At 50.4% G+C, this 22,298-nt stretch overlaps 4 protein-coding genes across 4 annotated transcripts; 3 read left to right on the top strand and 1 right to left on the bottom strand.

The window, feature by feature from the left end:
- Window positions 1–2,152: 2,152 nt before the first annotated feature.
- Window positions 2,153–3,216, bottom strand: BO97DRAFT_272249 (uncharacterized protein). The gene has a single exon (XM_025690998.1). The coding sequence runs from the start codon at window positions 2,909–2,911 to the stop codon at window positions 2,294–2,296; it is 618 nt and encodes a 205-aa protein (XP_025553694.1). The 5' UTR covers window positions 2,912–3,216; the 3' UTR covers window positions 2,153–2,293.
- A 12,061-nt stretch (window positions 3,217–15,277) lies between these two features.
- On the top strand, window positions 15,278–16,082 carry BO97DRAFT_432723 (NAD(P)-binding protein; the record flags this gene model as incomplete). The annotated part of the gene is made up of 3 exons (XM_025697562.1): window positions 15,278–15,311; window positions 15,400–15,509; window positions 15,546–16,082. The coding sequence occupies 3 exons, from the start codon at window positions 15,278–15,280 to the stop codon at window positions 16,080–16,082; spliced, it is 681 nt and encodes a 226-aa protein (XP_025553693.1).
- A 1,320-nt stretch (window positions 16,083–17,402) lies between these two features.
- On the top strand, window positions 17,403–19,963 carry BO97DRAFT_468961 (cysteine--tRNA ligase). Its single transcript, XM_025699798.1, has 2 exons — window positions 17,403–17,752; window positions 17,811–19,963. The coding sequence occupies exons 1-2, from the start codon at window positions 17,462–17,464 to the stop codon at window positions 19,917–19,919; spliced, it is 2,400 nt and encodes a 799-aa protein (XP_025553692.1). The 5' UTR covers window positions 17,403–17,461; the 3' UTR covers window positions 19,920–19,963.
- A 211-nt stretch (window positions 19,964–20,174) lies between these two features.
- Window positions 20,175–21,994, top strand: BO97DRAFT_465035 (uncharacterized protein). Its single transcript, XM_025699525.1, has 3 exons — window positions 20,175–20,462; window positions 20,521–21,584; window positions 21,643–21,994. Exons 1-3 carry the CDS (start codon window positions 20,423–20,425, stop codon window positions 21,829–21,831), a joined length of 1,293 nt encoding a protein of 430 aa, XP_025553691.1. The 5' UTR covers window positions 20,175–20,422; the 3' UTR covers window positions 21,832–21,994.
- The last annotated feature ends 304 nt before the right edge of the window (window positions 21,995–22,298 follow it).

Here is a 22,298-nt window from a genome sequence, read left to right as displayed (position 1 = left end):
GGTTTTTGGTTTGTTGTGTTGTATACTGGTCACTTTAGTACAGTCCAAACAGTACATCCTACTCTAATATCATAGACTCAGCGTTAGATATTCATTACCTTCGTTCCTTCGTTCCTATCTTCCTTCTTATCTTATAATGTACAAATCAAATCCTGATACTCAATCCTCATCCTGCATCGATACCAAACCCATATCTAACCACCGTCCTCTATACATCAACACGAACACACCTCTCCAGACCACAAACACAACCCCCAAACCTATACCCAACCCACCCTTAAATATCCAACACAAAACCCGGAACAGCAACTCAAAACCACCATCCTTAGCAGAAAGCAACCAACCAAGCATACCCACCCTCATCTCCAAACAAAAACCAAGCGAGTAAGCAAGTAGCCAACCAGCCTCACCCCATATCTACAAGAACCAACTTACCTCCCCCCCCCCCCAAGGCTTAACAAAACCCCGAAAAAGCAATACAACGACCACCCCAGAATTCCCCGGAATCCTACCGCAGGACTTACTCCCTAAGCCCAAGCCCAAGCCCAGGCCATGTGCAACCTAGCCCAGCCAGCCTAGCCCAGCCAGCGGCTGAACATGGAGTCTACTAGCTGACCCAGAGACGGAGATTGCAAGGACTGAGTGGGTTCGGGTACTTTCTATATATGTGTATGTCTTGCTTCTGGGGTGCAAAGTAAATACCTATCGATGATTGGAATCAAGATATTCATTCGTAAGGACTCGAGTTTACTTTACTGATGTTACTGTTACTATTACTGTTTCTAAAGAAGAATGTGTATGATGTAAGGTAATATTCTCAAATATCAGTTCATCCTGATTCTCCCCGGTTCCTTCAATCCCTATCCAGCAAGACAGAAGGGAACAAATCAAAACAAAGCAAGCAAATCAGCAAGCACATTCATCGCTGGGGTATGTTTCGCCGAGCTATGCAATTTCAAGCAAGTAACGCTGGAGCTGTTCTGTGTAACATGCTCGGGGTATGAGCTGGGAATAAATAAAAACGGTAATTAAAAAGGAAAGGAAAGAAGCGAAGCGAAGAAGAAGAGGCATACATACATGACGGGGTATCTAAACATCCGACGGACGCTTGTAAAGAGACGCTTGTGAGAGACAAAATCAAAACAATAACGGAAATCAGATAATCCAGCTGATGAGAGAACTGCGCTTGAATCCCGAAAATAGTAACCGGCGGAGAATCATGGGCATGGGCGGAAAGAGAAAACATGATTATCAGGTAATAATGAGGAACCGCCAACACCGTCGCAACAACGCATGGAAAATGAAACATTAAGGAAGGGGAGGGGAAGGGGTGGTGGTGGTGGTAAGCTAAGAGTGTACGTAGATAGGAAAACAGAATAAATCAAGGAATGCGCGGCACCGGTCGTTATCTCGCCTCATCATGAATCTTCAGGGAGGGAGTTAGAAGTCCGCATTGTCCGAGTCGAGTATCAAAGCGCATGCCAGTCAGTTTTGAGTGAGTCACTTCACTTGACTATCGGGGGAAAGGTAGGCGATCAGAGCATGCCTCGACAATGGCGGTGAGATCAAGCGGATTGATAGGCTCAGCCCGCAGTGCAACGCCCTGTTCGGGGTGTAGGGGGGGGGAGTACAGGCGATAAAGAAGTAAGTAACGAAGGAGGGGTTGATTGAAATTGGAAGGAATTCCAGTCAATTCAATCAAATGCGCCGACAGCGAAGGGGAAATTAGATAATCAGGCAGCCAGCGCTCGGGCACCAAATCAGACAGCGTGGTTGGAAACTCCGGACTGCCAATTCCGCCCGCCGGCTACGGCGCGTAACCCCAGGCTCGCGCACGTGCGGCTCTCGCTGTCGTCATCGTCGTCTTCACCCTGGTTGCCGGCCGATGGGAAATCCCCGTTCGAGAATAATCGGATGCATGGCGCCTTGTGATGTCCGGAGCCTGAGAGTCCTTCGAGAAAAAAAAAAAACAACTCTGACTGGTTGCTTCGAGGAAAAAGAGCCTGATCATCTGGCCCGAAATCCAGATACAGAAGAGACGAGAAAAAGGAAAGTCGAAAAAAGTAATTAGATGGTGACGAAAGATAAAAAAAAGAAAAAGAGCCGGATGCGAATCGCTGATCGCATATGATAAAGCCCAATAGCTGCGGATAGATCGGCGCTGATCATGGGACAGCCCTAATCTCCAACGAAACGGACCGTGGGGGGTATCGAGAGTGAAACATGCACAAGAACGCTGAGAGATGTGGTTGATGTTACAAGAGCCAGAAAAGGAAACACCCTCTTTCGGTCGTTAGACACGGCATACGGTCGCCTTGGTCCCAGAGGTGGTGCGTCTTTTCCGCTCCGGAATGGCCTTGCGCTTCTTGTTGCGTTTGGCGTTCTCGCGCTCTGTCGCGGCCACTTGAGCCACACGCATGGCCTGCTGGGCTCTGGCATGTGCTTGCACCTGGGCCAGGAACCGCGCGCGCTGAGCTTCCTCATCGGCCGCGGCGCGAAGCATCTGGACCTGCTGCTCGGTCGTCAGGTCCATGGCGGGATCCTGTGCAGCGGACTCCTCATCGATGGCGCTGTCCGAAGGGGAACCATTGGGGAAGAGATCCTCATCGGAGAGGTAAGCACTCGCAGTCGAACCCTCGGAATCGGCGCTCAGAAGAGATGGTCGGTTTGGCCAGGAGGGGAAAGCACACGAGTTGTTCAGTCCATAGCTGCTGGAGAAGGAGCACTTGCGAGGCGTGATGTCGAGCAGAGAGTCACTAGGCGAAGGAGGCGGTGGAGGCGGCAATGAGCTAGGCGAACAGGAGCTGCCATAGCTGAAGCTGAAGGAAACGGTCTGGGTGCTGGTGGTGGCCTCGCTCAACGAGGAGCGGACGCTCGACTGATTTTGACTCCACGGAAGTAGGGGATACATGGTTGTGAGTTGAGTCGATCTGCGATGTGAGAGAAATGAATCGGATGGTAGATGGTCTCGGTCGCAGAGAGATATTGTGGTTGTAGTGGTGGTGTAGTGGTGTTGAGGTGTTGAGAGTGTTGAGGTTGTTGATGTATCGATGGAAGAGTGGAGAGTGGTGATAGGAAGGAGGGAGAAGAGAGGAGTAGATATAGGATGTGGGGAGAACAAGATGATCGACCTTCTCCAAGGTGGAGGAGAGGAACTGGGGAAGTAAATAAAGCTTGGGGGTGGGAATGGACAGGACGATCGAAATGGCGGAGAGTAGAGTTCGAGGTGAATGAAGGTGTGTGTGAGTGAGTGTGAAAGAAGTCAAATAGTTAATAAGTAAGTATATGCGGATGAAAGAAGCAGGGCCAGATCGATCGGGGGAAGAGGCGTTTTTGGTCTGGACTCCCTTGCATTTGGGGGGGAGAGAGGTTGGCAGTGATAGATCCTTTCTTGGATTTTTCTTTCTTTATTTTTTTTTAATTTATTTTATTGTTCTCTTTTAATTTAAATTAAAAAAGAAAACAATAAAATAAAAATCAAGAAAAGAAGGGAAAAAGCCGAAGAGGAAATATTCAGGGAAAATGCGCCCCCCACGGGAAAAAGAACCAAACAAAAGCCGAGTTGGGAATTTTCCGCCAGCTGCAAGTCAAGCGCGGCGATCAGGCGGAAGGGGCGTCCGACGAGGAGAACGAAGGGATGAGAGACGAGAGGAAGAGGAAGAAGAAGAAGAAGTAGTAGTACCAGAAGTACCCGAGTCACGATTTGCACACGCGTGGTCTTCGCGTCGAGGTCGTGGTTGTTGATGTTGATGTTGTTGTTGTTGTTGTTATTGACGTTGAGCCACGGGCAGTATACTTCGATTTCCCTCCTGGGAAGAGCCACAAAAGTACATTGGATGAGTACTACTGTATGTATGTGTCGTTCTTCGCGATGAATCGTTGCAGGTGGACTCGATCAATCTGACAGCCAACCCTGGTCATCAAGACGTGGGAGCTATCACTTTTTCTTTTTTCCCTTTTTTTTCATCTTCAGACCGTGGGCTTTTTAGGGAGGGGGAATTTATTTATATACGAAAGCGAATCCTAAACTACGGGCCCGGGGAAGATCGGATGGAATTCCAGGCCGTGGGGGGAATTCCAACTGTCAAAGGATGAGTCAAAGGTGCGAATTTTAAGATTGCCGATGGGGCTTCCGGGTTCACTTCATGGGAGTTGATTTTATTTTATTTTATTTTATTTTATTAGGTTCGACTTTATCCAAATGGAAGATCTTAAATCCTTCAAGCATGAAGACTGAAGAGAGAGAGAGAGAGAGATAGAGAGAGAAAAGAAATCCCGGCCATCTTTTCCGACCAACGCTTTTTCCCCTCATCGAGTGATTTTCTTTCTCCGCCACCCCCAAATCAGGAAGCTGACAGTTCACAACACCACAACATGTAAACTAGTAATCAACTGACATACATCCGGAGACTCTATAGCACAGTTTACGGCATCTATCAGAAACTTCGTCAGGACTGGCAGATTTGTCACCGACCAGGCCCCCCCCCCCCCAATCTTTCGAGTTCATGTTTCAGGGCTCAGGGGGGGAAAACCGACGGAGATGATCCATAATTCCTACCCAATGGTGGGAATAGTATCCATAATCAATATGGAGTAAGTCTGGATGGCGTTCTCACTCCGACCCATCATCATCATCATCATCATCACCACCACCATTACCACCACCACACTGACCCTCCACGACGTAACCATTTCCTTGACACCTCGGATCCCGCGATAACCTCAATCAGGGGGGGGCCAAAGGGTGGTGGTTTGGTGGTTTGGGTTGTCGTGCGTGCATTGCAACGGGATCTTGCGGTCTATTAGTCGGTGTGTGAAAGTCGTCCGTCCAGCTGTTGTTCGCTCAAGCCTTCTCTTGCTCTCGATCGTTCTTACTCACCCTCACTCACCCTGCAGCTCAAACAAAAAGGCGCCTCGCCCACCCCCCCTCTTCCAAATTGCCGATCAGATGAAGAGGCCTCGAGGTTCCACCGCTCCCTATGTTTGACATCCATCCATCCATCATTGGAGGCTGGGTGATGTGCAGCATGGGGTGGAAGGGGGGAAGGAGAGACATACATATCCGCCCGCTGTAAGTCAGGATGTAGTATGTATGTAATGTACATCTTTCGCGATGACGGTGAGTGGGGAGGGGGGAAGCTGTGGGAAGTGGGTAAGCGTTGAACTCTGGTGGCACTCTGAGTCTAGGAAGTTTCAAACATGTTTAGGCTTTGGAGATTTGGCTGGTGGTGATTGAAGCCTGGTCCCTACCAGTCTAACACACACACACATACACCGTGCATAATCCGTCCAGATAGTGATGCGATCGAGCCCTGCCCCCTGGAGAGAATCCGCGGTTCTCTTTCGTTCTCGATCTGGCGGTCAGTCAGGCAAACAAACTGATTATCTTGGTGGTGGTGGTAGTGGTGGTATTTTTGTCGCCATGCCTTGTCCATGACAAACACGACTCGAGAATCAACTCGTGCGCTGATCGCGACAAAGATGGGAAAATAGAAATGTCGATAGCAAAGGACGAAGTTCTAGCCCCATGAGAGAGTCGGTACCTAATCCAACCCCAACCCATGCGCGGTATCCGCCCGTGGAGCTCTTCCCTTCCCGGCTATTTCTTTAAGCCTTGCTCTGCTGCTCCTTACTCCGGTTGTATATTGTATATCCAACCGCAACAACAAGAGTATTGGCACAGAGGAGACAAGAGTCTTGGATTGGACTCTTGGTAGAGATGATTCACAGCTCTGCGGGACCTCCATCAAAGTGCAAGTCTCAGCCATGGAACCTGGGGTACACGAACCAGAGGGCTATACCCGCTGTCAAAAGGGTTGCCAACCGCCAGAACCAACAAACCACGAACACCCCTGCTATTGTCTGGCCTGCGGGCACGAACCGACCGGACCCAGTACAAAGAAAGTTCTGGATACCCGTTCCCCAGTTTTGACCCACCAATTTACTACTTACTGCCCAGCTATGGAGTATGTACAGGTACATCTATGCCTGACCGATCCCCCTTTCTCGTTTTATACTCAGAGAATCGCAGGGGGTGGTCACACGAAACGTCAAACCAACATGAACGGACAACAAGCCGGTCAACCATCTCTTGACACCCCGGTCGACCTGTGAGCTTACTATGCCTCCCATACCAGGCCATCCCTCGGCCAACTGCTCAGTTATCTGCAGATAAGCATTACCTGCTGGTTGCGCTGCCTCTGCCACCCCCAAACTGTCAATGGCCCCCGTTCCTCCTCCAAGGCTGTTTTCCGGGGTTGATTATTCCGCCTACTTACTTCACGAGTTACTACACTAGGTATATTGTCCCGTACCATGAGAGAGGCGGAGCCTACACAGCGCAGCGTACGCACGTTGTCCCCCACATCCTCCACCCTCAGTCATCCCTCGGTTTCAGCCACGAACAAAGTCCGCCATCCACATACATCCACCTTTCAATAAGCAGTCCAAACTCCGTGCGGGCGAGCGAGCAAGCGAGCTCAAAGCAAAGCGCGGCATTCATTTTGCCGTACAGCATTGCCGGAGCGGACAGATAGAACCCTGGCTAATTTCGAGAGGGGAAACTTCCGCGCCGCGGGGAGGGGGGGGAAACGGAATCAACCCTACGGCCAATACAAGAAATCGACCGACCGTTTGGAAAATTGTAAAAAGGAATCAAATGCGCGGTTAATCATCGTCAACCCTCTCCCTTCTCGGGAGTTCGGTTCCTACCGTAGGGGCTACATTAATTAGACTCAGACTCAGAAATTAGACTGAACCAAGCCCTAGTTGTGATTTGGTGCCGACGGGACCAGGGGGTTCAATTCAAGATTGTTTGTTTAGGCGGCTAGTGGACGGACGGGTATATTTCAGTGGCGGTTCCGCGGCACTTGGGTTTGGAACTTCGGGGAGGGGAGGGGATGGATGTTGGTTTATCCCCCTTTCCTCTTCCTCTCCTTTTTGCCGTTCCTTTGTTCTCGGTTCTTTAGCGTAAGGCTGATCATTATTATTATTATTATTGAAAATGAGTGGAAGGTCTTCTGTCTCAGGTGATTGTTGTCGGGGGAGGAGTCAGTGAGTGTGTCAGATGGATGGATGGACAGGTGTGTGGTTTCAATGTTGCATTGTCGTTGTCGATGAGAATAGATCAATCACTGCTTTAGCTAACGCATTAGGACCTGAGGTGCAGTCGATCTATAGGCGGTCAGGTCTGGATATATAGAACATTCTACATATGCGACTGGGGAGCCCTACTAATGACAAGGAAGGTTGAAACCAGCGAGCGCCGTGCAGCCTGGAAGATCGAATCTAGATTACGTCGCATATGTACTGTACCCCTGGCACAGGCACCTTAGTCCAGTCGGCTTCAGAGAGGTAAAGAAGCAAACCAGGCCACCAAAGTACAGTAGCACTACAATTCTATAATTTTACAAAGTAACCACAAGAATCTGAAAACCCAGTCAATCAATCACACATGTTCTTTGTGATGAAAGATTAAGCGACCGCTCGCTCGCCTGTTTCTTTCATTGACAAACACGTCGCCCTGTGGCTGCTCATCACCGTAGACTATTCGACGCCATCCATTCATTTCCTTTCAATTTGATTGTTGTCATGTGATTTTTATTGTTGATCAAGTACATACTTACCGTAGTGCTAAGTACGGGGTAAAAAGCGGCGAACAGTCCCAACCCCAAACCTCGGCAAAGATTAAAAGTCCGCCAGGGCTGATTTCGGTCAATTTTGTTTTTCCCCTTCCCTTTGAACCTGGCCGACGGGTAAAGGGTTAAAAGCACCCGGGAGGGAGAGCCGGGATCAACGCCGTCCCAAATGGACGGCTCTAGGCCTTCGGGGTTAATTTCTCTGGGGGAACAGACCACGATAAATCCCTCCAGTTAGAGGTCATGGAAAGGGCAGGAGGAGGGCTCGGATAGCTATCGATCACGGATCGTGTATGAATGTCTGATCATTGATCAATGATCAATCAATCGATAGTATGTATGTATAGTCGCTGGAGGTCCGTCCTAGCCTAAGGTGCGAAAGCCTAAAGTGCGGACAGAATGCAATGCAGTCAAAGTACGTACTTACTGGCGCCGGCGGAGACTGGATAACTCCAAAACCACAAGTACAGTAGCCGGTGGGAGCAACATCCATCATCTCTTGCACCCGCGGATGGGCGGAAACTCCTTCCCGGCAATCGAACCGCCGCATCGGATTAGCCCCACAGGTCGGAAAGGAGGGGGGGGAGAGAGAGAGAGAGAGAGAGCCCCTTCAGTCGATCCATTTGCACGTCGGGTGCAGGGATCGTCGTCGCGTTCCTAATACGGCAATGCTAGGAGGAAGGTTAAGTTCCAATGCCCCAGCTAAGTACTCAGCTACAGGTCATCCGGATAGGGACTTCGTGTTTTGAGACTGATCAACGTCGCGCGGAAAAGTACTGCACCTTCGACGGGTAGACCCGCGGAACATCGGCTCCAGATACCATCCCAGAAGCTGGGGAGGAGTCAGGCTGATGCGTGCAGCTTCTAGGGGGCCGGGGGCTCTCCCTTTGCCCATTTTGAAGCTGGGATCGTCGGGATGATGGGGTTGACGTCAAAAGAGCTTGGAACCTGAAAAGATGGGGAAAGAGGTATAGTGCAACGTCTGTGGCTGCTGCAGGAGGAAGGGAGATATTTGACTGGAATCAGTTGACGTCTTGTCCACTGATCGATGACAAGATGGTACTCGGTGAGCAGGAAGGCCATCTATCTATCTCTATGGCTGGCTTGTTGATGCTTGATGACGACTTCTGCTGTCCATTCCTCGGCGGGATGTACTGTACATTCCAACCCCAATGGTTTACCGACTCCTGCTTTCTCCGCCTGTGTACTGTAGTAAGCACTGTATCAGCACACACGCCCACCGGCCACTTACTTCAGCGAAGGAATATTGGAATGGTATGCATACCTCATTAAGTACTGTATGTAGATTATGTACGTACATGTGCACACACAGACATGCTGCCTAATCTCTAGGTCCAGTCCTAACTCTGTCGATCGGCCTCCAGTACATGTACGAGTCAGAGCCAAAGTACTCCAGACTCCGGAACGGAGTGCAATGCTGCTGCCACATAGCACATAGTACATTATACAACTCCACTCTGGTACATCCGCCTCCTGCAAGCCCCAACATTCCAGACCATCCCTCTCTATTCTCCTCGACGACTTAATAATATTAGACTACGGTATGTCACAGGCTCACAGCAAATCTGATTTCCCCCCAATCGGTCCGATCCATCATTAAAATTAATCGATTGGTCGCTGCCGGGGAGGAGGGGGTGCGCCGGCGGCTGCTCATCGTTTCCTCATCCCATCATCCCGGATACCAAGCTGCAGCTCGCCCGCCTTCCCCCCGTCCGTCCATCCACATCTCTTCATGCAAGGCATGCCTCACAAGCTTACGTGGTGAAGTACGGTAGGTATCTGTGATACCCCTCCACATGAGTCAAGGCCATGGGCATGAGCGGTGGAAAAAAGGTACCGACCGGTCAACGAGGGATGGATCGAGTACCTCCTCGCCAGCAGGGTCTACGACCGCGGGGACGTGTACCCTATACCGGTACCCCAACTGCCCTCCCCCTCCATCCCGCAAAGGCGGTGCGGAACGGTAGGCGCCCATCTGCAGGGACTGACTGACAATGTCGTTTGTCTTCCCTCAATTTACCCCTCCCTTCGAAAAAGCGGTGATTCACCGCTTCCCCGAGTATTGGCTCTGGTGTTGCCATGTTATTTGGGGCGGATTTGGGAAGGATGGTGCTTGCCAATCTATACAGAACTGATGGTGTGTTATCTTTAGAGAACCCCGTGTGCACAGATACACCCGGTGGGAGAGGAAAGTGATGCATCTCTTCAGACCCTCGTTGCCTGACAAACCTCGGGTCTTTTGCACACCCAAATAACCCACTAGGTACATACATCCCCGATCGGGTTTCCAGGGAGGAAGACACATAGAATGCGGATGGAACATTTGGGGGCAGGGGTGGGAACATCGGACCCCACTCAGTCTATGGGGCGACCGGGGACTCCTCACGACAAACGCATATCATATTCTGCTGTGCTCTACGGAGTAGTAGCAGCGGTTTCACCAGCCACAAAGTCCATAGCCACGGCTCTGTCCGGGGGAGACAGAAGGTAGGTACCCCACAGAAGTGTCTTTGGGCCAGCATGGGATGGAGCACGCAGCACATACCGCCTCCTACTACGTCGATCGACTGGATACCTTTCTCGAACGGGGCACCCGGAAAGGAGGGCCCGCGGCGAACGGACCCAGGAATAAGGTATTGGCTTCTATCCCTCGCCGCGGATCCTCCATTCCGGTACACGGGTTAGGGAGAGATTCCTGGGTCGCGACCCTTCCCAGACCCAAGAAAAACTAAAGAGGGTTTGCGGAGACTGGTTCCGCGGGGGGGTCGATCATTGAATTGTGGCGCGATTCTGTTTTGGTACGCACAAGACATATCATATCTGCTTCATCCGACTCTTTTCGAGTACATATCCACGGGGGAGGCAAGCCGCCCGCCCGAGCGCATGCGCGTTGTAACCTCTGATACCCGGACGAAAGTCCTTCCAGCAAGTAGGATGAGGTATGTGGCCCCCGGTCTTATTGTGTGCAGGGCCCAGCTTCCGGGGCTGGGAGTCTGGCATGCCTGTGGCTTGCGGGTGCGCAGAAGAGAAGTGTACTATTGCGTATAGGGCGTTGCGACGCTGCAGTTCCTTTTACAGGTATCTAGAAATATACTATTCTTATACCTTCGTGGAAATGTACCGTGCAGTAGCATAAACCTGATCTGATCGACGTATGTGCAGTACACCCCAACAACAGCAGCCGGTCTCCAATACAGAAGAACAATAGAACTATCGACTGTGCGAACTGTATATCCTGCATCAAAACCTCAACGCTTACCCATCCGTCATAGTTCTGGTCGAGAGTGACGCTCCTCGGGGAGTTGTCAATAATTCAGACCCTGCTCTGCACCTCGTGTTTTACGTTATGCTGTGCTCCCTTTGCGCTCGGTCTCTCCGGTGCTGTCGTACTGGTGTAGCATAGCCCGGTATAGCATGGCCTTGAAGTTGTTTTTGTCGGTTTTGTTTCTATCCTAAGTCCCCCAAAGTGATAAGCTTACGCAAGGCGGGGGTGGGCGGCTGAGCCCGAAGACGGCAAATAGGGACACCATCCAACCCCAGGTATGTAGGTTGTGGCTCCCACGGCTGAACAAGTCTTTATTGTATACTATGCTTATGTACAAGAGGGCAGACACTCGGGTAGGTTGGACGGTGTAACTATCCGAGTCGGGGACACGACGAGTCTCCTAATCCGGTAACTCGTGCGGCGGTGCGGGCCAGCTGATGGACTAAACTGAGTGAGTGACTGCTCAGTTGACTGTAGAACCTTCCAGCGCGATCATATGGGTAGGCAGGAGGAAATAGTGGCGAGGGTTGTGAAATATCCCTGCCGGTGGTTGTGGATTATTAATGTGTTATTCTACTATGTAGGTAGGCCTCGAGATATTCGCCGAGGCACAACCCGAGCCTCATCAGCCTCATCCTCATGCGCATCAGAGCCTCACTCACAGCACCCCTCCTCTTTTCCCGGTCTATACAGTGAGCAGTTATGTCATCACATCCTCCTCAGTCGAGACCGACCCCAACTCGGTAGATGATACTATAGCATATAATCCAATAATCATAGTATATTTTCAAACTTATCCTCCCCGCCGAAAACCCGAACCATCTCCGATACACTCCCTCCCTCACCCAAATTGTAACAATAAATCCAAGTCCCGGGTACTAGTATAGTCTACTGCTTATCAATGCACTTAGTAGATATTAGCCGAGCTGCCCGGGATGACTATAGACGAAACAGAGGATCCCCTCGCCCGGTGATAGGTGGAATTTTACCAAGCCGGGATGGAAGGAATTATTCCGGCGTTTGGGATGTCCGTCGGCGGAATAAGCATTGGGCTTGGTTTTGGTCTGCAGTTTGTTAGTATCATGTAGCCGTGGGAACTAATTTGGGGGATAGGCTGGGGTGAAGGCTTATTGGGGTCGCGAGTTAGTGCCGGTTTATTTACTTCTACTATTACTCATAGGTAGGAGGATCGGAGGTGGCGTGGATGGTTGGCGGTTGTTTTGTTTATAGGTGGAGGGGGTGGCGATAGATTTACTACCGTACTTGCTTTTACGGGTTGGATTATTGGATTGGGTTGGCTTGAACGGATTAAGAGGTGTTGTTGGATTTGTCTGGGGGTGGCGAGGGTGGACTATCCATGATGTGGTGGGTGGTTGCTATTGTCAGTGCCGCGGTTGTTTATTCTTGCTAACGCTGGCAGTGACATAGGGGCTCCAGCTTCGAGTTAGAGCTAGCACTGCGGGAGATGCTTCCCTTTTCTTTATGCTATAGGTAGTAGCTGACGGTCGGCGCGGCTCGATTGCAACCTCATCCCACCACATTATATATACACATGTAAGCATGTAACCCACCCGATGAAGATTGATCATTGAAGATTACGGCGGCACTGAACTATTATAAAGCATCGGAGTAAGCAACCAACTCTGACATACAGACACGAGATGGTGTGCAACATCTATCTGAAGTGGGAGTATAGCCGGATAGCCTTATCGGGCCCTTGACTGACCCCGCGGCTGGCGTGGGGGAGAGGAGGGGATCGTTATCACTGCGGAGTGCTGACACGAGTCACGACAGTAAGCACGGCACACTCGACCTTCCAGAATATTTCCATACAGCAACCGGACCGGGTTGCCGGTTGGACTTCAGGGTGGATGCAAATCCAAGCCACTTGACTAACCCATTCTAACTATGAGTGGGAAGAATTATTGTCGGTTAATCAAAAACGACAGACTGAGTGAGTGACTGACTGATCGGTTAGCACGGAAGATGGGAAATGAGATGGATGGGAGGGCTGACGTGAAGGATTGTGGAGTGTATTCCTGATCCCTATGACAAACGTCAACATGAGCAAGCAGACCGACTCCACGACTTATCCGAATTATGGAGAAGCGCAGTCTCCGCTCCTCGGATCGACCACGTGTATGGAATCTTGAACCAGAGTGCACGGTTCTGAATCCGAACTTGGGGCGTTGCTCCAAGCTTTACCCGGAGGGGGCCCACGAGCGAGTGATGAAACTGGTGAAAATACATATTCTACCACTGACCAGCCAGAGTAATCCGACGGTCAGCCTGATTTTCCCCGCCAATGAGACAAACCCATAAAAACAAGGATCGGATGGAAGTGCCTACCTACCGTAAAGTGTAGCAAGCAAGTAGCAAGCAAATTACCTCGGCCCATCACGCAACGGACAATATCCGAAACCGATAAATATCCGGATAAACACGCATCATGTTTACCTAAACTATATTGCTATCCGAATTAAGCTGACAGGATATACCCAGTGTTTTCCTTCCAGAAGCCCACGGTACAACCCAGTAAACCTTGATTGCATCCCCCCCCGGTAGATTTCACGGTAGAGGTTTTCCATCGGGTAATTCCTCCCTGGACTCATGAATCTTAACTCAGGCATCAGCGAAAGAGAAATCGGCTCGACCGGTTAACGTTAACTCTGCCGGAACTCATCCAGAGTTTCAGTCCTTTGTCGTTTGACTTTCCACATCACTCTCTCTTAGCCGGTGGCGTTCGCGGAGATGAAATCAAATGAATGTAAGAACTGGCGGTGAATGATATCCGCGACGTCTTCCCGTGCCTTTATTGGAATGGGTCTTGATGTGGTGGTGACGCGGGGGTGTCAAAACCTGCGGTGTGGACGGAGCACAGTCAGGTAGCTTGGTTATAGGCAGATACAAACGTGGCCTGCCATCATTATTAAGCCCTACTTACGTAGTTAAATAAACTTAGTTGGTGAATATTCCGATCTGGGACTGATATCCCCTGTAAGAGCTGGGTCTAGACCCTCGCTGGACATCGCATAGGCAGGTTATCCGAGGATAACTGCCCATTGCTGGGTCTGTGCTTACCTACCTTAAGGTGGTGGTAGTATTTCCCTGTATATTCTAGTTTGGGAAGAATAGTCTACGCCCGGGCGGCAGATGTGGAAAGGTTCCAGTTCATTCATGTCCTCCTGTGCAGGAGACGCTGTGCGGCAGGGAGATCTATCTATCTTCAATCTGTATTGCAGGTAGATATTGCTCGCGTTGGGAAGTGACTGAAATCCTGTTTTCAATATCTAGCGCCGGGCGTTTGCGAGGGACTCGGTCGCCTCATCGACGGCTATAGATACTCTATCTGATATGATAGGCTACGGGATATAGATCCATGAGCTGTACGGGACCTATTTTGGGACGGGGAGTAAGGGGGCTCGTTGAGCAATGTAAGGAAAATGTCGGGCATAGGATCTAGAGGTCTGCGTGCTGTAGGTTGACTGGTTTGGCTTACATTGCGGTGCGATGCGATGCTATGCTACGACAGTGGGATTGTGAGGCGATCGCGGTGACGGTTGCGTGGCCTGCTTTTCGGAGGCTTGCTTGACCGCCGTTGACGTTGTTTGCGCTGTGCTGCGTGATGTTGTGCGTTTCCTGGTTTGGTGCTCGTTGTGCCCATGGTCTGGATGCTGGATTGTTTGGTCGCATGTACCGTACCTTGTGCAGGGCGGTGGCTTTATACGTCATAGTTTGAGTATACGATGATGAGGGATTCTCCTATATTGATGGTGGTGATGTACGGATAATGATCTGTGATAATGTTATGAGTTAAAGGAATGTAGACAAGGCATGAAATGGTATAGCTTGTTACTACAGCCTGAGGGAGAATGGCGAAATGATTAACCCGAACTGGTCGAAGCTGGAGCTGTACTGATAGATGCACTATGGTTCGGGCTATCTTCTTGCTTATATGAATGAGGAGTCGGCAGCTGTTCGACGGCCAGCAAGCTCGTGGACGATCGCGATAGAGTAGCTGCGGTCACCACGATCCAACTATGACACCGGTCGCACTTGGTGAAGGACATGTATGCTGGTCTTGAAATAAAGGATAGCTGATCTAAAAGTGGTACCCTCTGGCCTGCTCATGCTCATTGTACTGCTCTAAGCGGAGTCAGTCGGATTTAGTAGAGGAAGTCTCAAGAATGAAATACCAACGGAGTTAATTCCTCTATATCCGGACAACCTTGTCTAGATGGCCAACTGGAACGGTATATCCGTTTGTTGCAATGTCAAACCAAGCACGAGACAACTGTCAGTCCACGCAACGACCGAAACAAGCAACGAGGTTTGAGTTTGAGTTCGCGCAGACATGGCCACTGCATCCAAGTTGGTGCTGATCACAGGTATGGCCAGCTTTACGTCCATCGAGCCAACTCTCATTCAGGAGCAAGCACAGGGGCAAATCAAGGTGTGGGATTCGAGACAGCCAAGGACTCCTCCTCGCGAGCCATGAATACCACGTCTTTCTAGGCTCCCGCGACCCAGCCAGAGGTGAAGAGTCGGCCCGCGTCCTCCGTGCACTTCCCGAAATCAAGGGCACAGTTTCCACCCTTTAAATTGATGTAACAAATGACAAGTCCGTGGATGCGGCTGCCGCGTATGTTCAAGCAGAGTACGGTCGACTTAATGTTTTGGTTAACAATGCTGGTATCGCCATCCTGGATGAGCCGCCGTCTCGCGAATCCTACCGGAAGGTCTTGGATGTGAATCTGATTGGCGCACTCAGCACCACAGAGGCTTTTTTGGATCTGCTGCGGCAGTCGTTGGAGAAGCGACTCATTTTTGTCAGTTCGAGCACGGGATCGATTACCCACGCTGCAGATCCTGAGTCACCGTATTACAGTCCTCGAGGGATCGAGTACCGCACGGGCAAGGCCGCCCTGAATATGATGATGGTGCTATATTGGGTGAGGCTAAAAGAAGAGGGTTTCAAGGTGTTTGGGGCCGATCCGGGGTTGTGTGCCACGAATCTGACAAGAGACCCTGAGTCATTACGGATGAGGAATGCGGCGGAGCCGTCGAAGGGGGTACGGAGAGTGGCGACTGTGGTCAAAGGCGAGAGAGATGCTGATGCTGGCAAGGTCATTGGTGATTATGGCGTTTCTCCTTTCTGAATGCTGAAGCGTGGAGGCATTGCGCGCAGCTCTGGGCTTATACGTACCTAGCGCCGGGACTTGGGTAGTTGCTTTTCATAACAGCCTCTGCTCTGCTCACCCTCACCTAATATCTGCTTCACTTGAAATAACTTCGCCTCAAGATGAAGCGACAAAGCGACTTAGACACACTATTGGCTTGCTTGGTAGACACTTTCAGACAAATAAGCAACAAGGCTGCGCAGACAGCGTCTTCAAGCGTCGAAAAGAGTTATTGATACATTCTTCGAGCTTGAATGTCCCTATGAGATTTCTCTTACGGCCAGCGTGGAACAATGCGTAAACCTTTCTTCCAGATGTCTCCGTGCAGTCGGTGGTATAGACCTGTTAGAAAAGTCCTCTGGCGGCACTATTTACTTACCTCAGTATCATTTTGATAGGTGGTTCTCTGGTGTTCAGCTTCAAGAGTCATCTGGCAATAATTATACAGTAGCGTCCACCGAGGTCGAAATACGAAACCAGTCGAGGATTGACCACAACGATAATCTGCCAATTTGAATCACACAGAGACAATTATTGGTACTCGCGCGAAGCTGGAAGTGATGGGAAAAGCTGCTTGCAACCTCTCACTGTGACTGGGAAGAGTGCTGACCGTGTCGCTGGCACCGGTCAACAGAAGCATGTCTCAGGTAGCTCAAAACCATTGGTGCCCACATCACGACTGAAACATGCTATATTTCTGACGTGCATATCTTTGCGTCTGCATCGTCGTTAATGCCTAGCAGACAATGATTTTGTTTCCGACTCAAGTGTAACATTGATGGTGCCCGCTGGACAGTGCTCAGCCTTGCCAGCCAACCCTCCCTTTCCGAGCTCAAATCCTTCTCGGCCTTCAACCCGTGCAGAATGTATGCTGGGTATTTATGATGTCTGTATCTGGTGAGGATGTCTTCGATTCTGATACTCCCGAATCCTCCCTGACGGCAGCATCGACGACGCTTCCAGAATGGACGAATGTGATTGGTATGTGGGTTGTTGCAGTATTCAGGCTGGGTGGTACAGAAACGACACCTGTCCTGTATCTTTACTGATCACACTTTCTTGCAAGCTTGGTCCATGATAAGATGCCTCTTCAGACCCATGCGTGTGATATCTTGAGTCATTGTTGACTGTTGACTATTCAAGAGTTCAGTCACATGTCTCTTACTCGATCAGGCAAGCGTGCCTTGATGAGTCAAGCCCCCATTCCGGCCTAGCGTAGAGCGGGGTGGTCGGCGGTGAGAGGGATTGGAGCGCATAATCCAGCGACGTGCTAAAATCTTCCAGCAATTATGCCACCATCACGAATACCCCTCGTTAATCCCCAGTTTTTCGCACGGCGTTTCAGTCGGTCGTTCAGGATGGAAAGTCGCCAACAGCCTCCCTGGCAGCAGCCGCCCGCGCGAGCCGATTCCCGTCTTCCTCCTCTCAAAGTATGGAACTCTTTGACCAGATCCAAGACCCCTTTCGTGCCCTTGGATCCCGAAGGACGTAAAGTCAAGTGGTATGCTTGCGGCCCGACTGTCTACGACGATGCGCATCTCGGCCACGCTCGAAACTATGTCAGCACCGATATCCTACGACGTATTCTCAAGGACTACTTCAAGTATGACGTTCAGTTTGTTATGAACATTACAGATGTCGACGACAAGGTATGAGCCACCGTGTTCGCAAACAGACTCCGAGGGCTGAATTGATTGATGAATACAGATCATCCTCCGCGGTAGACAACAACATCTGTTCAACAAATACATCACGGAACACCCCAATGTTACCCCCGAAGTCCTCGAGACAGCCCGGTCGGCATATAGCGCCTACATCAAGAAGAACCTTCCTTTGATCAACCCCGACACGAAGCCCGAAGACTTTCTTGCGGAGGCCGACAAGGCCTATGGGGTAGTTCTCAAGGGTGGCTCCTTGGAGGCAGACAAGAAGCCCGGTGATGCGGAGACTAAAATCAAGATGCATGTTAAAACTGCGACGGTGTCATCTTCCGCAATCGCGGAGGCTGCAAAGAAGCCCGAAACTTCCAGCCAGGCTTTCTATGATGCCACGAAGGATGTATTCTGCTACTACCTTGATATGACCGAAGGATCAACGATTCCCGGCGATGCTTATGAAATTTTTACGAAGCTCACGAAGAAATACGAAGACCACTTCATGCGCGATATGAGAGATCTGAACGTTCTCGACCCCGATGAGATCACAAGAGTCACCGAGTATGGCCCACAAATTGCCGACTTTGTCGAAAAGATCGTTGCGAATCAGTTTGGATATGTGGCTTCTGATGGCTCGGTCTACTTCGACATCAAAGCGTTCGAAGAGGCTGGCAACCACTATGCTCGCCTCGAGCCTTGGAACAGAAACAACCAACCTTTGCAAAGGGACGGCGAGGGTGCTTTGTCTCGGGCAACTGAGAAGAAGTCCCCCGATGATTTCGCTCTCTGGAAGTCGTCCCGACCTGGCGAGCCTAGTTGGTCCAGCAAGTGGGGTCAAGGAAGACCCGGATGGCACATCGAGTGCTCTGCTATGGCGTCAAGTTGCCTGGGAAGCCAAATCGATATCCACTCGGGTGGTATTGACCTTGCATTTCCCCACCATGATAACGAGCTTGCTCAGAGTGAAGCCTACTGGCACGAGCACAAGCACCAGTGGGTCAACTACTTCCTGCACATGGGCCATCTGTCTATTGCAGGCTCAAAGATGTCCAAGTCCTTGAAGAACTTCACCACCATCAGTGATGCGCTTAAGCGCGGTGATTACACTGCTCGCAGTCTGAGAATTGTATTCCTCCTGGGCGGCTGGCGCGACGGTGTCGAAATCACGGATGAGCTGGTTAAGAGCGCCTCTTCATGGGAAGAGAAAGTCAACAATTTCTTCGTTAAGGTCAAGGATCCTTCCACATACCAGACTTCCACCACCGATGCGGCGTCGACCGAGACCTTGACACAGGCCCTCAAGTCTACTCAAGACAAGGTCGATGAGCACTTCTGCGACTCTTTTGACACTCCCAAAGTTATGGCTGCTATCTCTGAGCTGATCACCACTTTGAACTCGCTCGACATTCATACCCTTGAGCCCCAGGCTATCGAATCAACTGCCAAGTGGGTAACACGGATTGTGACTATTTTCGGTCTGAACGGGGCCACTCCTGCAGACAAATGTGAAATTGGCTGGGAGGGTACCGATATCCCCGAAGTGGCCAAGCAATACTTGTATCCTCTATCTGCCATGCGTGACTCACTGCGTCAGGCTGCAATGTCCGGAACCCAGATCACATCAGACAAAGTCAAGGAAATCATTGATGGAGCGGCACCGAAAACCGCGGACGTCACCGAGGCAGCCAAGCCTTACTCTCAGGTGCTGGATGATTTCTGCGCACAGCTCTCTTCGTTGAGCCTCGAAGATTCGAAGAGTTCTGCGAAGGAGATTCTTTCACTTTGCGATCGTTTGCGCGATGCAGACCTTTTCAATCTAGGTATCTACCTTGAGGACCGCGAGAACAAGCCAGCTCTCGTCCGCCCTGTCACCAAGGACATGTTGCAAGCCCGTGAAGAACAGGCTCGAAGGGCCCTGCAGAAGCAGCAAGAGAAAGAGAAGAAGGAGCGACTCGCTCAGGAGAAGCTTGATAAGGGAAAGCTCAGCCACCTTGAGATGTTCAAGACGAGCGAGTTCAGCGCTTGGGACGAGGATGGCATGCCAACCAAGGATGCTGCTGGCGAGCCCCTCGCCAAGAGTCGGGGTAAGAAGTTGAGGAAGGACTGGGAACGTCAGAAGAAGGCTCATGAAGCCTGGCTTGCCAGCCAGCAAGTAAAATAGTAAAGTAGCATATGGGAAAAGGAATTGATGCATTTTTCAGCGGGACTGAAGCTTTGATCCTCCTACACCTCTTGCAGTAAAATCGAACTGCGTAAGCCTATTCACTACTAGGCAACTTATTCAGCGGTAATTAACATGCGTTGGCTCATGCTGGCGTGATCTCATTCACTCATATACTTGCCTGATGGATTTCCTCCTCGCTCGCACTTCCATCTTGCTTATATCTTCCAGCCTCATCACAACTCTTTCCTTTACCGATCCCGTCCGTTCGAATAGGACTTGCTTGTTCGAGGGGCATGCTGGTCGTCTACAAATTCGATACCTGATTAGCTTCTGACAACAAATTGATTTCCATATCTACTTTTGCTTGTTCTCTACCGGGACTTCTTCTCGAATGTGCTGTTGTGACCGGCATAGTTCAGACCACCACGGGTTTCATTTCTCCATCGACCAATCCATCTTGTTTTATCGACCGTGACCTATTCGCTTTAACGGACCAGACGATGCCTTTGGCTAAGCTCATCCTGCCTCTGAAAGGCAAGCGTAAGTCAGTCCCCTCCAAAGAGGATATGTTCTTCCATAGCTGAAGACTTTCCAACAGTTGCCCGAAAGAAAGAGCGCGATATCTCCTGCTCGTCCGAGCATAAACATAACCAGACGAGCCAACTATGCGATCTTCCAGCAGAAATGATCGATCTCATTGCGTCCTTCTTAGAAAGGCATGATTTATGCATGTTGCGTTTAACGTGTTCCGCCCTTCGATCCACGAGCAAATATCAGTTCGGTCGCATCGGCCTCCATACCCTTCGGACCGACCTCTCAAAAGCAAATATGTCTGCTATGGCAGAGCTTGCAAATGCCTGTGGATACAATCACCATGTTAAGAGGCTTTATATCTGCGGCTCTTCTGGTTGCTATCTGGGCTACGGTTTCTCATGGATACGCGATTTCTGGTCGAACCGGTATCTCATCTGGCTCCTTACTTCAGAAGGCTTCCTGAGATTGAGGGCACTTCTGGAAAAGTTCCCCAATTGTCAGTCATTCCACGTCTCTTTGTCCGAAGAGCCGGAGGAGGGGGCTTGGAAAGATTGTATCAGTCCCAGTGATGCGATAGTAGTCTTACTGAATCTCATGTCGTGCATGGCAAGGCCGGTCAAGTCATTCACCTGCTCCCACTCTGATCCGAAGGAGCAGTTGCCAGGTATCATCAGCTCCAAGAATTTCAGCTCACGTCATTTCGACGATGCCCGCTTGAGCATAACTTTGTCGACTCTCACGGAACTTGCAATACTTGCGTATATCAAAAATGATGCTCTCGCCAATTTCGTCTGCAACTTCGCGTCTCAGGCATCCAATTTGAAGAAGCTCGAGCTGGATTTTGCTGCAGGTTCTGGAGCTCCAACTGTGATGCAGCAGCTGGGGTCAGGGAGTAGTCTCGTGAAATTGGAGGAACTCAAACTATCGAACGCATTGGGCATCTCCGGTCATGATCTCTACAAGGTCCTTCTCGAGAACTGCGCGAGTTTGCGTATCCTAAGCCTCAAAGTTATCTGCCTTGACGACGAGCTCTGGGAGACCATACTGGACAGCTTGATGCGCGACTTCCCTGTTCTCGAGGAGATGACTCTGTTGTGGATTGCCGACAGAGTGAGTGGGCTACGAGAGGTATGTGCGATTGCGGCCCACCTATAATGACAATATGGCTTTGGCTAACAGCTCGCAGTTGTATCCAGGTAGTATGTACATTGAGGGCTTCCAGGACCTGCGAGGTCGCCATGGCCCTATTCGTGTCTTCTACGCAGGTCCTCCCGTGCATGAGGCGTTATCCTCTCTTTTACAACGCTATCGGATCCCTGCTCAGCAAACGTCCAGGCTTGCCGCTCAGTGGCCGTCTTCAAGACCGATGATCTGACTCTCTCAGAAGGGTATCTAGAAGGTGATTGGCGCGGTTTTTTGTCCTGTCGTCTCTGAGCCTCTATTGGATTTCGGGATGGGAGAAATTCTGGTGATACTTGGGCCTTTTCAATGTTACTCTGGAAGATCTGGATTAGCAGACTGGATTAGCTTGGGCCACGGACCTGTAGAAAGCAGGAAATGTTCTCTTACTATGTTAATCGTGGATCTTTCAATGCGGGCGGTGTCTTCTTTCCTAGGATAAGCAGAGTGACTAAGAGTACCATGCCATTTGTTGCAATCTAATAGAAAGGTGTGATAGGTGTGATAGGACTTAGAGATAGGTAAGTGAGGAGACATAAGTCTCTTTCCTATGGCTGTTGTTGTCCCGCCTTCTTACCCGATTGAGTCTGTCCTCCCGCGTAGCCTGGTTGTTATCCTCAGCCTGCACGTTCTTCCCGTCTTCCACTCACTGTCTTGTCTATA

Source organism: Aspergillus homomorphus, assembly GCF_003184865.1.
Source record: "Aspergillus homomorphus CBS 101889 unplaced genomic scaffold BO97scaffold_8, whole genome shotgun sequence".
Lineage (NCBI taxonomy): Eukaryota > Fungi > Ascomycota > Eurotiomycetes > Eurotiales > Aspergillaceae > Aspergillus > Aspergillus homomorphus.
The sequence above is the reverse complement of the archived record's forward strand: the minus strand, read 5'-3'. Positions and strand labels throughout refer to the sequence as shown.

Excerpts from the sequence above, each read along its gene's own strand:
- BO97DRAFT_468961 (XM_025699798.1), top strand. The coding sequence starts at position 17,462 with ATGGAAAGTCGCCAACAGCCTCCCTGGCAGCAGCCGCCCGCGCGAGCC. Across the intron at positions 17,753-17,810 it reads TTACAGATGTCGACGACAAG|ATCATCCTCCGCGGTAGACA; the intron begins GTATGAGCCACC and ends TGATGAATACAG.
- BO97DRAFT_272249 (XM_025690998.1), bottom strand. The coding sequence starts at position 2,911 with ATGTATCCCCTACTTCCGTGGAGTCAAAATCAGTCGAGCGTCCGCTCC.
- BO97DRAFT_465035 (XM_025699525.1), top strand. The coding sequence starts at position 20,423 with ATGCCTTTGGCTAAGCTCATCCTGCCTCTGAAAGGCAAGC. Across the intron at positions 20,463-20,520 it reads CCTGCCTCTGAAAGGCAAGC|TTGCCCGAAAGAAAGAGCGC; the intron begins GTAAGTCAGTCC and ends ACTTTCCAACAG. Across the intron at positions 21,585-21,642 it reads GAGTGAGTGGGCTACGAGAG|TTGTATCCAGGTAGTATGTA; the intron begins GTATGTGCGATT and ends AACAGCTCGCAG.